We start from the raw sequence: 16,096 nt of genomic DNA on the forward strand, positions 1-16,096 counted from the left end.
GAAAACGCCCATGTGTCCCAGCACGCAACCCGCCTCACGTGCCTCCAAGAATTTTTTTTTTCCCCCCTCTTGCCCCGCCGAAACTGAGCAAAGCATACTGGGGCTTGTAGTCCTTGCGCCTCCTTTCCCTAGGTCCTCCGCGACAATCCGTCAGGTCCCGCCTATTATCTGCTCCCCAGGACATTTAGGCTTCTCTTGGCCCATGTGAAGACCAGGAAGTTGATAACTCGCGAGGCTCGCTACTGAGAGACGGTGGCTCGGATGGGACAGTCGCCAGGGATGGCGGAACGTAAGGATGGAGCGGGTGTCCGGACTGCTCTCTTGGACGCTGAGCAGATTCCTGTGGCTCTCGGGCCTCTCTGAGCCGGGAGCTGCCCGGCAGCCCCGGATCATGGAAGAGAAAGCGCTAGAAGTTTATGGTAATTAATTTTGTCCAGGGCACCATTTGGTGGTGAACGTGGAGGCTGGGCTAACAAGGGCCTCATCTGAGGGTTTGGAGTGTAAACTCGGGTGTTTTGCTGTATCTCCTTGGCAAGAGTAGAAAGCTTTTTGTCCCAGTCTTAAATCACGCGGGCATGTGGGTCTTCCTTAACACTTAGGCTCTTGCTAAATCCGGAGCAAGCCGAGTCCGGGTTATTTTCCTTGTGTGCCCCATATTCTAGTGGCCATCTCAAGACTTCTCGGCAGAGGCGTTTAAGATGCTTGATTAGGAAGCAGAACTGGCCTAATGGCCGCACTTGAGCCTCCTTCCTTCTTATCCCTAACCCTGGACACACACTCGTCTTTCCACCGTTGAGGATACTGTTGGGTGACCGCTTGGCCCAGGGTCACAGCCAGTCTGTTCTTCAGAGGCAGTAGGCAAGAGGTCCCCACGAGCCCGGCCATGAAATTATAGTTCTTTAACACGCCCACGCCTGGAGTGCAAAAGAACACACACGCACTGAGTTTTATATGTACATATGGCACCCCACTCCAGTACTCTTGCTTGGAAAATCCCGTGGACGGAGGAGCCTGTTAGGCTGCAATCCATGGGGTCGCTAAGAGTCGGACACGACTGAGCGACTTCACTTTCACTTTTCACTTTAATGCATTGGAGAAGGAAATGGGAGCCCACTCCAGTTGTTCTTGCCTGGGGAGTCCCAGGGACGGGGGAGCCTGGTGGGCTGCCGTCTATGGGGTCGCGCAGAGTTGGACACGACTGAAGTGATTTAGCATAGCATAGCATAACACACATAGTTTTTATGTGTATATTGAACATAGAATATTCTCAATTCAACCCCTGGAACCATCTTCATTGTACAGATGAGGAAACAGGTTTAGAGAGGTTAAACAACTATCTGGGGGCCACTCTGCCCATAAGGAAGCAGCAAAAACCAAAGCTCTTCTGTTTCCTAACTTGGTGCACTTTTCACCACTTCACGATTGCTTTATGACTTGCCTTTTTGCACTTATTAGTATTGTTTTTGAGACTACAAAGACTGGATCTAACTAGCACTCAGAGATTCCCGCTAACCCTAACCCAGGGTAAAAGTCTAACCACAAGAATGCAAATAATGCAGGTAAGGATTATAGACCAGCAGAAGAAGCTAGGGATGTTAAAGACCTTTGGCACTACTCTGGTTTACCTCTTGCTAGGTTAGGACTTAACCCTAGTCAGGTGACCGGTGTGAGTGGAATGATTTCCCCAAAGCAGTTAGACAGATTCCTGTCCTGTCAGGTCTCCATCTCCAGCATCTAGGGACAACAGGGCACTGGGGCTACAACTTTGGAAGAGGGAGATTTCTTGTCCTCACACTTACCTTGAAGGGGACCTTTATACACAAAAATAGAATTTTTAAAAATTATGTGCAGTACAAGTACCTGTATCAGAGATACAGGCAAAGAGGAAAGAGAGCCAGTAGTCTCTGACTAGGGGATCTGGAAGGACTTTAAGGAGAAGGGGTCACTTGAATTGGGCCTTGAAGCATTAGGATCTGGGCCTGTAAAGGGTACACAGCTTACTAAGCAGAGGGAAGAAGCAAGATTATAGAGGTAAGAAAATAACCTGTTTGGGGAACGGCAGGCAGGGCTACAGGATAGGGTTTGTGGTTAAAGGTGGAGGTGTGGTCAAAAATTGTTTTACAGAGCAGGTTGGAATGAGATCCTGAAGGTTTAAATATAAATGAAAAAGGTAATATCAGTGCAAAACCAGTAGAAGAATTTTAGTCAAGGGAGTAATGTGAGGAGAGCAACATTGCTTTCTTTCTAAAGAAATTAATCCAGATCACTGGAACAGTATCGAACAGTAGAGAAGTTGAATAAGGGGTGAGATTTAATTTCAGAGTCATTTAACATATAAACAATATAATACAGCTTGTGTATGTGAGCCTTACAGGGAAAAAGGCCTAGGATGAGGGGGAACTAACTCCTGTTAAGAAAACTTGTTTCCCCAAGCCCCAAGTTTCACAAGTCTTGCAAAGTTTCTTTTTCCTGCCTCCATTCTCAAATTCTGTTTCTAATCAAATGATAAGCTCAGGATTTGCTGGAGAGAAAGTAGAGCTTGATTGATTTGTTTTTCCCAGCAAGATTTCTGATTCCAAGAGTGTTGTAAATAGTAGAAGGAAACCTCAAGCCTGAGAACATCAAGCTTGTCCCTTGTGAACTCCTGCTTTTTTCTACCTCACCATTTCTTATTCTCCTTTTCCATCTTCTTCTACAACCTTAGAGTAAGAAGGAAGTCTTTTCCTCTGCAATGCCAACCCCGCCTCCCACATCGTTGATCTCATTCATTCCTGTTTATTTTACCAGCCTCCTTCTTAAAATTCAGTGTCCCTTCCTCTATTTGTGTTGTAAAAATATACTCATTTCCCTTATCCTTGTCACTGTTCTAGCTTTTTTAAAACCCACTGCCCTTTGCCCTTTCCTTCTTCCCTTTCAAAGTCCTAGGATTATGTTTGCAAGCTGGCCTCTACCTTCACCTCCCTACTGAAAGTGCTTTCTTGCAGGTGACCTCCTGACTAATAAATCAGAGACCTGGTTTAGCTCTCATTAACCTGAATTTTTCAGCAGCATTTGATGTTAATAATCATCCCCTCTTTCCTTCTCTACTGCTTTTTGCTTTGCTTCCTTCTGACCGCAAATTAGGTGCTTCCTACAGATCTATCCTTGGGTCTCTTTCCCTTTACATTTGAGGTCCTCCAACCTGGCTGCACATAAGAATAACCTGAGGGATTTTTTTAAGTCTCAATGCCCAAGTCCTCCTGTGAATCAGTTAAATCAGAATCCTGTGAATCAGTTAAATCAGAATCTTGGGGAGGGCTCAGACACCAGATTTTGTTTTGTTTTGTTTGTTTTTGAAGCATTCCTAGTGATTCCCTTGTTTGGCAAAGGTTAAAAACTATGGTTATACTCACTGTTGTTTGTGAATCCCATGATTTCAATAGCCACTCTAGCCTTGGTTCCCTTAAACCTTATGCTACAATTCCGTGTTGCTGGAATGTTCCATTGGTTTGCCCCTTAAGCACCTCAGAATGATTACATGTGAGATTTAATCACTTGTCTTAGTTCCCACCCAAATTTCTTCCTTTTTTCTTCTGATTCTATCTTGGTTCTTCCAGGCAGTTAGATTTACAATCTGAGTCATCTTCCTTTTCTCTCTTTCTTTGTCTTCTATGTCCAAACAATTGTCAGAGTCTGTCGATTCTGCCTTTAAAATTACTTCAATGTCTGTCTTGTTCTCTCTATTACTATGGTCATGTTCCTGTTTTAGGCTTGGCTTTTTCATCCGGTATCCCTGGCCCTGCCCTTTAGTGTAAGTCTACCAACTGGTCAATGAGTTACCAGCGGACAGTGTAACACTGTCTCTGTTATCCCCTTGTTCAGAGCCTCTTGAATAGATATTCTATTGCCTATAGCTGACTTTAAAAGACCCTTGATGGGCTGGCCTAAACTCTTAACTTCTTCACTTAATGCTGAGTTCCTGGCAAACTTAACTTGTTCATTTGGAAATGCTCCAAAATTTTACCCATTTTTAAAGACAATTCAGATTGCATTTCCATAAATCCTGAAACTAAGTTATTTCTTCCTCTTGAGCTTGTGTAACAAGCTATTTGCATATTCTCTCTGCAGAATTAGATCCAAGAAATTGGACATGAGGTACTAATAATCCACAAAAATGATTTTCTCAAAAGGAAATTTCTGTCAGAAATCTGGGGAGTGGCTGTAGTATTTGCTCAAACAAAAATAAAGTCAGTGTTTGGATTAAGACTGGCAAGATCAATTGTATTTAGAATATCCATGTTTTAACATAAGACCTTGTTTCTGATGATTCTTTAGATTTGATTCGAACCATCCGGGACCCAGAGAAGCCCAATACTTTAGAAGAACTGGAAGTGGTAACGGAAAGTTGTGTGGAGGTTCAGGAGATAAATGAAGACGACTATTTGGTTATTATAAGGTTCACGCCAACAGTACCTCATTGCTCTTTGGCGACTCTTATTGGTAAGGTTTTAGATAAAGATATTTATATATTGATACTGAATTATTCTAGCTGATACTGACCCACAGTAACAATTAGCATCATGGATCATACTTTATGGTTTACAGAATGTTTTCGATAGTTCTCACAATCAACATATGAGTCAATATTAGGTTTATTTTACAGATGAGGAACCTGAGGCTCAGGGAGTTTAAGGAACTTGCTTAGCATCATATAGTCAGGAAATGATGAAGTTGAGGCTCAACCCTAGGTCTCCTGACTTGAAGTGTGTTTTTTCTTTAGCTACACCATGCTGCTTCTCTACAATTAATGGAGGCTGGGTATGGGCCATCTTTTCGCCCCAGGTCTGGAGATGGGAATGGGTGTTGTCAGACTAGTGCCGTGCCCTCACCATCTTCTCCTTTTAGGTGCTCTCTTGGCTTCTATGTAGCATGGGCAGAAGGCCTGGTGGGAGGGTGTTTTTTCAGGTGCTTTTCTTTTTGAGAGGTTGCATTCCCAATACTTGGATTAGTTAGCAGTGAGATATACAGTCAATATCTTTGAATGTATATTTTGTGAAAAAAAGACGAAGTTTATTTCAAACCAAATCTTGATCCATGGGGAACCAGTTAAATAATCAGTGATGGTGTTTATCAACCATGAAATACTATGCAGTTATCAAAAAATGAAGAAACTCTCCATATACTAATATGGAAAGATCTCTGTGACATACTGTTAGGAAATAAAAGCAAGTATAATATTCCTACATTTATGTAAAAAAAAAGGTTAAAAATATATATTTATGTTTGGTTGCATATCATAAAGAAAACGTAAATGAATAGCTGAGATGAGGTGGGCATTAGTGATGGTGAGAACTGGTCAGATGGGGGATAGGGTAGGTGGAAGACTTTATACCTTTCTGTATTTTTAAGTTTTTGAACATTGAGCCTATATTATCTATTTGAAAATAGACAAATTTATAAATAGGCTTGGAAAGGTAAATATTTTATTATTGTTCCCACTGTTGTTGTGAGTTCTGTCTTTTCTCACTTGTTGGACCTGGGATCCCTCAGTTAGTGGTTTCCAGCATATGGGCCACATCTTGAGGGACTAGAAGGTCTGTGAATCTGTAGATGCTATTGTGGTTATAAAACTCCAGCACTAGAAAAAGCATTGTTGAATGCGTATTTTTTTGTCATTGGACAATTTCTGAATCAACAGGTATTGATAACAGATTTCAGAAAGTAATATTTATATTGTGTTTCTTAAATTATGAAACACAATTATAACAAACTTGTTGGCAATAATTTTGAAATTCCACAAATTCATAAAGAAGAAAAATCTCAAAAAGTTAGCATTAGAAAGTGTGCTCCAGGCTAAAATTCCAGCTCTGTTAGTTCTGTCACTTTGTGGCCTTGGGCAAGTTACATAACCTTTCTGAGCTTATCTCCTTATCTGTAAAAATAGTGATAATAAGGGTAACTGGAACCTGGTAGGCTACAGTCCAGGGGGTCGCAAAGAGTCAGACAGGACTGAAGTGACTTAGTGCACGCGCGCATGCGCACACATACACACACTGAGTTGTAGAGGTTAAATAATAGAAAGCATGAAATAGATGAGAAATGTTTTTTAGTTCTTCTTAAATATTCTTTAGTTATATGGTTATATAGGAACATGCTAATCACATTGATGTATCAGTTTTGTAACCATATGGACTACTAGCCTTCCACAATTATTAATAAACTATAATGAAAAACTTTACATATAAATATTTTTATTTGTCTCTAATTATTGGTTCAGGATAAATTCCTATAAGTGGAATTATGGGGTCATATGGTCAGAGAAGGCAATGGCAATCCACTCCAGTACTCTCGCCTAGAAAATCCTATGGACGGAGGAGCCTGGTAGGCTGCATTCCTGGGGTCGCTAAGAGTCAGACACGACTGAGCGACTTCACTTTCACTTTTCACTTTCATGCATTGGAGAAGGAAATGGCAACCCATTCCAGTGTTCTTGCCTGGAGAATCCCAGGGACGGGGGAGCCTGGTAGGCTGCCGTCTATGGGGTTGCACAGAGTTGAACACAACTGAAGCGATGCAGCAGCAGCAGCAGCAGCATGGTCGAAATATTTTTAAGCCTCTGGGTAAATATTAGCAAGTCCTTGTTAAAAAGTTCATACTAGGAGTTCCCTGGCAGTCCACCAAGTTAGGACTCTGCGCTCTCACTGAAGGTGGCACACTGCAGAGGGTTGGGAACCATTTGCCTCAGATTGGGACTGGAACCCATGTGCCAGGACTCAAACCCAGCCAGAACCCTCGGCCTTCCAACTGAGATCACACTCCTGGTTTCAGGACCTGATGAAGCTCAGGTTCTTGATGTCTCACTGCATAAAGAATTCAGTGAGAGACAAAGTGGTAGGATAAGAAGTGGATTTATTTAGAGAGAAACAGAGTGTGGGACATTTCAGAAAGCAAGAGCAGCTGCGGTAGAAACACTCCACAAATAAGAGTGTGGAGGCTAATGAGTGGGAGAATTATTCCAACTATTTTGGGGAAAGAGTGGAAGTTTCTAGGAATTGGGCCACTGCCCACTTTTTGGTCATTTATATGTCAGCCTTGGGGCTGTCATGGCGCCTCTGGGTGTGTATCTTCAGTATACAGGGCCACGGGTCTAGTCGAAGTTAACTTGCCTGCCATCTTGGACCCGTTTGATTCTAATTAATAAGCTGATTGTGTCCTTGGGCTGTGTCATTGTTTCAGAAGTTGTGCTCTGCCCTCTTTCCTCCTGTTTCAGGTTCTGTCCCTGGTCAGGGAACTAAGATCCCACAATCTGGGCTGTGTGGCCAAAAAAGGAAAAAAAAAAAAAAGAAAATTCATTCTCTTTGACCTAAGAAGTAAGGAACTAGTTTCCTAGGAGAAGATAGTAGCATGTACAAAACAGATAGGGTAAATTTATAATAATAAATCTTGAAAGAAACTTATCTATTAATAAGGATATGATATAAAAATAATGCAATTTCTTAATTTCTATTGAAAATGAACATAATCAAGGAATTAAAGTATCAGTATGAGAAGTGTATGAAAAAGCTTGAATGATAAGTTGAATTTTTATTATGATTGCAGTTATTTTAAAACAAATGTTTGTGGATAAAGATTGAGAGAGCACATGAAATCAAAATAACTGTAAAGATGTCAAGATTAGTTTATGGTTGATATTTCAGTTCTGTACACTTCTTGAAAAGAGTTTTGTCACTTTTTTGGCCCTTTTGATATGGGATTCAGTTGAGACCCTTGGCTTTTCAGTGGGTTGCCTAGTAATGTATCATAGTAACTGTTCAAGCAACATGATTGGAAAACTCGATGAAGAGAGTCATCTTTCTGTGTGATGCATTAGAAGGCATTTCCTATGAGCAGGTAATACTGTTGCAAGAAAGAGTGGGTCTTGAGAGGATGGTCACATCCTAGGTCACATCTGATCCCTGGGACAGCCACCAAGTATGGGTTCTTAGCTTCGTGCAGGAAAAAATTCAAGAGCGAGCAAGCCATTAATAAAGTGAAAGAAGGCTTATTTAGGGAGGAAACACACTCCATGGACAGTGTGGGCCACCTCCAGAATGCAAGAGAGACACCAAGGGTAAAGGGGTAGTCAGTTTTTATAGATGTGGGTAATTTCATAGGCTAATGAATGGGAGGAGTAGTCCAGATATTCTTGGGGAACCATTGAGGATTTTCGTGAATTGGGTCACCACCCACTTCTTGGCCATTATGGTTAGCCATGGAGCTGTTGGGATGCCTGTGGGTGTGTCACATAGCTTGCTGATGGGTTACAATGAGTGAATACAAAGGCTCAAGTTCTGGTGGAAATCAACTTGTCCAGCATCTTGTATCTGTTTGGTTCTAATCAGTTTATGTCACGTCCTCAGGCTAAGTCATTCTTTTAAAGGTTGTGCCTTGCCCTCTTCCTGTCTCAGTACTAAGCAGAGAAAGGCACCTGAGTAAGAGTTCCACTCTGACTACTTAGGTTGTCACCTACTCAGTTACCCTGCAGTCCATGGGGTTGCAAAGAGTCGGATAGGACTAAGCGACTTCACTTTCACTTTTCACTTTCATGCATTGGAGAAGGAAATGGCAACTCACTCCAGTGTTCTTGCCTGGAGAATCCCAGGGACAGGGGAGCCTTGTGGGCTGCTGTCCATGGGGTCGCACAGAGTTGGACACGACTGAAGCGACTTAGCAGCAGCAGCAGCAGCAGCAGTTACCCTGGTATGTAATTCCAAAGACAAGGAAGACGCAAAGAGGGTGAGTGGGTATGATCTTGGGTGGCCTCAGTCTGCAGCAGCTTAAGGTGGGGCTTCAGTTCCTGGTCAGAGACTGAAGCCAGTGAAAGCACTGAATTCTAGTCACTGAACCAGTGGTCAGTGACAAGGCCCAAAGCTTTGCAGAGAGGAATTCCCACAAAGACAGAAAGTAGTGAAACAAGTAAAATGTTTATTAGGAAAAAAAGAATACAGAATGTGTGGATAGACACACGGGCAGACTCAGAGTCATGCCCTAGTGGTAGTTTGAATACTTTTATGGGGCATTTCTTCCGGGTTTCCTTTGACCAGTCGTCTTGCTTGCCGGGTTCTGAGTCAATATTTGGTATGTCTCAGGCTCCTCTCATTTATGCATGTGCTTCTTTTAGCCAGGATAGATTCTAGCAAAGAGGCCTGTGTGTAGTTGCCTCACTTACTCTGAGGTGATGCCCCCCTCTCTTCTGACCTCCAAGGAGCCTTTCTGTCCTGTGTAGTCAGGGAAGTCTCCTTTAAGAATGAGGAATATGTGGTCTTTTATCTCTTAACTTCCCTGATAGTTCAGTTGGTAAAGAATCCGCCTGCAATGCAGGAGACCCCAGTTCGATTCCTGGGTCAGGAAGATACCCTGAAGAAGGGAAAGGCTACCCACTCCAGTATTCTGGCCTGGAGAATTCCATGGACTATATATATAGTCCGTGGGGTCGAAAGGAGTCATGGACAGGACTGAGCGACTTTCACTTTCATATCTCTTAACTGGGCAGAGCCCAGCCTCCTCCCCTCCATTGTCCTGCTATTTTTGTCTTAAGAGTTTCAGAACAAACTCCAGCTGTTTGCCCCCAGGGCCCATCTATCTCCTGCCTCACAATAGGGCAGAAAAACCACTTGATAATCTTCTGCAAGAAGGCAGGAGATGAAGGGCATAGGATTTGCAGTCTAGATTTAACTTCTAGCTCCTTCCACTTATTAGCTATGTGATGTTGAACAACTCACTTATCTTGGTTCCTGACTGTAAAATGTAAAATAGTAATAGCTAACATTTATTGGATACTTAATTATGTGTCAACTACTATTTTAAGCATAAAAATATAGTTACTCCTCACCTTATACTTAGTGGTACTATTATAATACTTACGAAAACAGATAATGAAACTGAAATTCAGAGAGGTTAAGTAACTTGCCTGGTGTCACATAGCTAGTGTGTAGTGGAGCCAGTTTTGAACCCAGAGTATCTATCTCAGTATTCTATATTGCCTATCTTTAGAATACTGATATTCAAGAAAATGCTTTGTGAATTGTAAAACAGTTATTGTTTATGGATAAAATACTTACCTGAAACCATTCATCTCAGATTGGGATTTAACCGAGTCTCCAGTCCAGCCAAAATCTTGCCTGGGACTTGAAGGCACATGGTCAAGACTCTAACCTAACCAAAACCCAGTTTGGGACTAGAACCCAAGTGGCCAGGACTTGAACCCAGCTCCACGGTCTTTCAATTGAGATCATACCTGGTTTCAGTACCTAATGAAATGCAGGTTCTTGATTTCTCATCAAAGAAGGAATTCAGTAAGAGACAAAGTGATAGGTAAGAAATGAATTTATTTAGAGAGAAACATACTCCACAAATAGTATGGGCCATCCCAGAAGGCAAGAGTGGCCTTGGCAGAAGCATGTGCCACAGACAAGAATGTGTGCTGTTGTGGAGGGTGAATGCGGCCTTGAATCTGGTGTGGTTAGCTTTTATAGACAGGGTAAGATTGCTGGGAGAAATATCAATAACCTCAGATATGCAGATGACACCAGCCTAATGGCAGAAAGCAAAGAGGAACTAAAGAGCCTCTTGATGAAGGTGAAAGAGGAGAGCAAAAAACCTGCCTTAAAATTCAACATTCAGAAAACTAAGATCATGGCATCCAGTCCCATCACTTCATGGCAAATAGATGAGGAAAAAATAGGAACAGTGACAGACTTTATTTTCTTGGGCTCCAAAATCACTGTGGATGGTGATTGTAGCCATGAAATTAAAAGACACTTGCTCCTTGGAAGAAAAGCTTTGACAAACCTAGACAGCATATTAAAAAGCAGAGATATCACTTTGCCAACAGAAGTCCGTACAGTCAAAGCTATGGTTTTTCCAATAGTCATGTATGGATGTGAGAGTTGGACCATAAGAGTCTGAGCACCGAAGAATTGATGCTTTTGAACTGTGGTGCTGGAGAAGTTGAGGGTCCCTTGGACAGCAAGATCAAACCAGTCAACCCTAAAGGAAATCAACCCTGAATATTCATTGGAAGGCCTGATGCTGAAGCTGAAGCTCCAGTACTTTGGCCATGTGATACAAAGAGTTGACTCATTGGAAAAGACCCTCATGCTGGGAAAGATTGAGGGCAGAAGGGAGCCACCAGGGAAACCCATCTAGGGATGTAGATTTAGTTAAAATTGTGTTCTTATTTTGTGGTGGGAAAGAAGTGAAACATTGGCACTGAGGCTCTGTTCCAAGGTGATTTTTAATTTCTCTTAGAAGACTCAACTAGAAGAAAGAAAAAATTATTGAAATATGACTTGGTATTGGGGCAATAAACTGAACTTCAGAGGATCTTGTTTGGCGCAAACAACTACATTTGTACCTTGCAGGCATAGAGGATTCCAAATTTGAGAGTGCTTTAAAAAGTGGCTCTTACTTAGTTTTAAGTTTTTGCGTGGCCTGACCAGTTGTAAGCATTCCAAAGTTTAATGAATCTGTTGATCTTTGATGGAAGGCGAATTGATGTAGCAGACAGGATCTGGGGTTTTGCAGTGGTTTGGGTTCTAATCCCAGCTTGGTCACTATACTAGTTCTTTGATCTTCGTCAAGTTACATTGTGACCTTGGTTTCATAATTTGTAGAATGGGGTTGATAATACCTGACTCAGTGGATTATCATGAGGAATTTTTAAGGTTGTGCTTATATGTTAAAGATTAGCTAAAGGTGCCAGCCTCAAAGGAGGCCTACATTGGATTGAGTCTAAGCTGTTTTCAGCTACTGTTTTGTATGGAGATGCCTACACATAGCTGTATCCTTTTTCAAAAACCAATAAGAGAGATAATTGATGCATTTTTCCCCCCCTCCACAGGGCTGTGCTTAAGAGTAAAACTTCAGCGGTGTTTACCGTTTAAACATAAGGTAAGGAATGTATTTTTTGTTGTTGTTTTATAACAGCATTGTTGAGACTTGATGTACATATCATACAACCACCTATTTAAAGTGTAGAATTTAATGGGTTTTGGTATATTCACAGAATTGTGCAGCCATCACTACTGTACTTTAGAACATTTTCATTATCCCAGTAAAAACCCCATATCAATTAGCAGTCATTACCCATTTTTCCCAAACCTTATCCCATCCCTGGAAGTGGAATGTTAGTCACTCAGTCGTGTCTGACTCTTTGTGACCCCATGGACTTCAGCTCACTAGGCTCCTCTGTCCATGGAATTCCCTAGGCAAGAATACTGGAGTGAATTGCCATTCCCTTCTCCAGGGGATCTTTCCGACCCAGGGGTTGAACTTGGGTCTCCTGCATTGCAGGCAGATTCTTTACCATCTGAGCTACCTGGGAAGCCTATCCCTAGGCAACCACTTATGTACTTTTGTCTGTATAGATCTGACTATTCTGGATGTTTTATTTAAATGGAATCATACAATTTGTAAGCATCAGGATCTTTTCCAATGAGTTAGTTCTTTGCATCAGGTGACCAAAGTATTGGAGCTTCAGCTTCAGCATCAGTCCTTCCAATGAATATTCAGGACTTATTTCCTTTAGGATTGACTGGTTGGAACTCCTTGCAGTCCAAGGGGACTCTCAAGAGTCTTCTCCAGCACCACAGTTCAAAAGCATCAATTCTTCGGCGCTCAGCTTTCTTTATGGTCCAACTTTCACATCCGTACATGACTACTGGAAAGACCATAGCTTTGACTAGACAGACCTTTGTCAGTAAAGTAATGTCTCTGCTTTTTTTTTTTTTTAATTTTATTTTTAAACTTTACATAATTGTATTAGTTTTGCCAAATATCAAAATGAATCCGCCACTCTGCTTTTTAATATGCTGTCTAGGTTTGTCATAACTTCTTTTTCCAAGGAGCAGATGTCTTTTAAGTTCATGGCTGCAGTCACCATCTGCAGTGATTTTGGAGCCCAAGAAAAAATCTGTGACTGTTTCCATTGTTTCCCCATCTATTTGCCATGGAGTGATGAGACTGGATGCCATGATCTTAGTTTTTTGAATGTTGAATTTTAAGGCAGGTTTTTAGCTCTCCTCTTTCACTTTCATCAAGAGGCTCTTTAGTGCCTCTTCGCTTTCTGCCATTAGGCTGGGGTCATCTGCCTATCTGAGGTTATTGATATTTCTCCCGGCAATCTTGATTCCAGCTTGTGCTTCATCTAGCCCAGCATTTCACAAATTTCCCTAAATTACCAAAGTAAATGAGTATATGGGGTCTCCCAGGTAGCTCAGTGGTAAAGAATCCACCTGCCAATGCAGGAGATGTGGGTTTGATCTTTGGGTCAGGAAGAACTCCTGGAGAAGGAAATGGCAACCCAGGCAATGTTCTTGCCTGGGAAGTCCCTTAGACAGAGGAGCCTAGTGGGCTATGACTCTACAGTCTATGGCATCGTAAAAGTCAAACATGACTTAGTGACTAAACACCACCACCAACAAATGAATATAGATTGATTTTATATCACCTCCTTTGTTGTTCACAATAAGAGTTACTGTTAATGACATTGATGGAATTTATATGGTGTTTTGTATTTTAAAGAAAACTGAACAAGATGGTCTCTAAGGTCTCTTATAGCCATAATAGGTTATGATTTTTCCCCATCATGAAAAACATTTATCTCAGTAGTGAATAAGTATATGAGAATTAGATCATGTGCTCCAGTGTTCCCTGAAGAATAGACATATCTTTATCATATAGAATGATTTAGTTACCACAAAATTTGCAATAATTTTGTGGGTTTGTCTCAAAAACTCTGATTCTTGGAGATTAGCTCATTTGAGCAAGTGAGTGCAGCGGGACCCAGAGGGATAGCTTAACCAGTGGTGTACTTGAAAATAAATTTATCAAGATAATAGTAGATGAGAAAATGACGAAACTGAAAACTATATTATCGTGACCCTGTTTGTATAAAATACTCAATAAAAATAAACTTTCAGCCTTGGTGGGTGTGTGTGTTGTACGTGGGTATAGAGAAAAATATGGAAGAAAGTACACTAGATTAATGTGACTTTCTTTTGGGTGGGGCAGGGAGTAAGTTTAGATACCAATTTGGGAAGAAAAGGCAGAGTACAGGGGAGAGAGATTCTGGAGCAAAACATGTATGAGACCTCATCTGTGTAAAATCGTAGATTTGTGTTTATAAAAAAATAATGGGAATACCTCCTGTGGACTTTACCTGTGTGACGAAAAAAAAAAAAAAAAAAAATCCTTGTAACTTCAGCCTTCATTTTAGCAAAGAGCGTGAAGATGTGTCCCAAGTCTTTGATGTTGGAAACAGGATTGGGCTTTCATCCCTAGGCTCTGGAGTTCATTGTATATTCCACCTCACTCATCTAAGTGTTTTGCTTTCAATGTATTTTTTTCCTAGTTGGAAATCTACATTTCTGAAGGAACCCACTCAACAGAGGAAGATAGTAAGTGAATTTTGAACCATTATTAGAAAACAACTTTATATAGTACTTTATCTTGGATATGAGGTTCTTCCGCCAGCCAAGTGTCCACTGGGTCATTTGCAAAAGAGTACAAAATCAGCTACTAGCTTTTCCTTGAGAAGAAAGTAATTTTTTCAGTGGAACTCTGGGTGAACTAGAATTAAGCCCTGTGGATATTGACTGGTTTAGTCCAGGGGCCACACATCTGTAAAGAATATGCAGCTTTGGAAACCTTGACTTACAGACTCTCAGGAGAGCTTAACTCTTTTCTTTGGTGGCAGGATACAGAGCTGTATATTTGAAACTGAAATCAAAGGTCCAGAAAATAAAGCGTTAGGGAATCTTGGGGTAGGGGTTGTCTTTGTGAATTTGGATTAATGTATTATATTGAAATTTTTTTTTTTTTTTTTTGGCCATATTCTGTGGCATGTGGGATCTTAGTTCCCTGACCAGGGGTCGAATTGCAACATCTCCTGCAGTGGAAGCATGGAGTCTTCCTTAACCTTGTTTTTTTTTGAGAACTTTTTTTATATAAAGACTCTCTGGCCTACAGAGAGAAACAAAGTGGCAACCACTTAAAAACAGCAGAGATGGAATTCAGGAAAAGCAAAACTGGAATTACAGGAAAATTTTTTTTCTCTTTAAGTCTTCCTTTCAAAACTTATGAATATTTAGCCAAAACCTGCGTCAAGTTTTCAAGGAGTTGAATTCTATATTAACAAACTAATAAAAATATTATCTGTTGCTGTAGATTGACAGAGTTATGCTAACTTGTGTGCGTGTGTTTTGCAGTCAACAAGCAGATAAATGACAAAGAGCGAGTGGCGGCTGCCATGGAGAACCCCAACTTACGGGAAATCGTGGAACAGTGTGTCCTGGAACCTGACTGACAGCTGTTTTAGAGCCACTGATGTATAATCATTTGATATATTTGTTTAAAGTCTTTGTAAAATGTAAAAGATTAATACATAGGTGATTTGTACCTCAAAGCATTTTTTTAAATGATGATTTCCAAGCAAGATTTAATTATCAGGTAGTACCTAGTTTGTTCAATGTCTAACATTCTCAGGATTTGTAACCCTTAAATGATCAGACAAAAATATTTTCTAGTTATTGTGTGTAAGATGAGTTGCTATTTTTCTGATGCCCATTCTGATGCTTTTCATGTCAAAATATTTACTGTGCCCAAATGTATTCAATTTAAACCATTACTCTGTAAAATAAATAAAACAAAGATGATTCTTGTACACACATTAGAATGTTTTTATTTAATTGTAAATTTCAGTGTAAACACTCAAAGATACTTCCAAACCTTTATTTTCTGATTATTATGTAGAATCAGAGATAGGAGAGCTAAGGCTTCCCTGGTGGTCTAGTGGTAAAGAATTGCCCTGCCAACAAGGGACACAGGTTCAATCCCTGGTCTGGGAAGATTCCACATGCCATGGAGCAACTAAGCCAGTGTTCTGCAACTACTGAAGCCCACATGCCTAGAGCCAGTGCTCCATAACAAGCGAAGCCAGGGCAATGAGAAGCCTGCACACTGCAACGAAGAGTAGCCCCGCTCGCAGCAGCTAGAGACAGCCCATGTGCAGCAGCAAAGACCCAGCACAGCCATAAATGAATGAATGAATCAATCAATCAATATTTTAAAAATCTAT

General features: G+C 41.0%; 1 protein-coding gene across 2 annotated transcripts; it reads left to right on the forward strand.

Moving 5' to 3' along the window:
- Positions 1 to 130: 130 nt before the first annotated feature.
- On the forward strand, positions 131 to 15,688 carry CIAO2A (cytosolic iron-sulfur assembly component 2A). Of its 2 annotated transcripts, XM_019968697.2 has the most exons (5): positions 135 to 419; positions 4,315 to 4,479; positions 11,861 to 11,910; positions 14,372 to 14,417; positions 15,228 to 15,688. In XM_019968697.2, exons 1-5 carry the CDS (start codon positions 296 to 298, stop codon positions 15,323 to 15,325), a joined length of 483 nt encoding a protein of 160 aa, XP_019824256.1. In that variant the 5' UTR covers positions 135 to 295; the 3' UTR covers positions 15,326 to 15,688. The 2 variants fall into 2 exon arrangements, with proteins under 2 accessions (XP_070653522.1, XP_019824256.1); XM_070797421.1 differs by lacking the exon at positions 11,861 to 11,910 and having other exon boundaries at positions 131 to 419.
- Positions 15,689 to 16,096: the final 408 nt, after the last annotated feature.

The sequence above is a fragment of the Bos indicus genome, chromosome 10 (assembly GCF_029378745.1).
Source record: "Bos indicus isolate NIAB-ARS_2022 breed Sahiwal x Tharparkar chromosome 10, NIAB-ARS_B.indTharparkar_mat_pri_1.0, whole genome shotgun sequence".
Lineage (NCBI taxonomy): Eukaryota > Metazoa > Chordata > Mammalia > Artiodactyla > Bovidae > Bos > Bos indicus.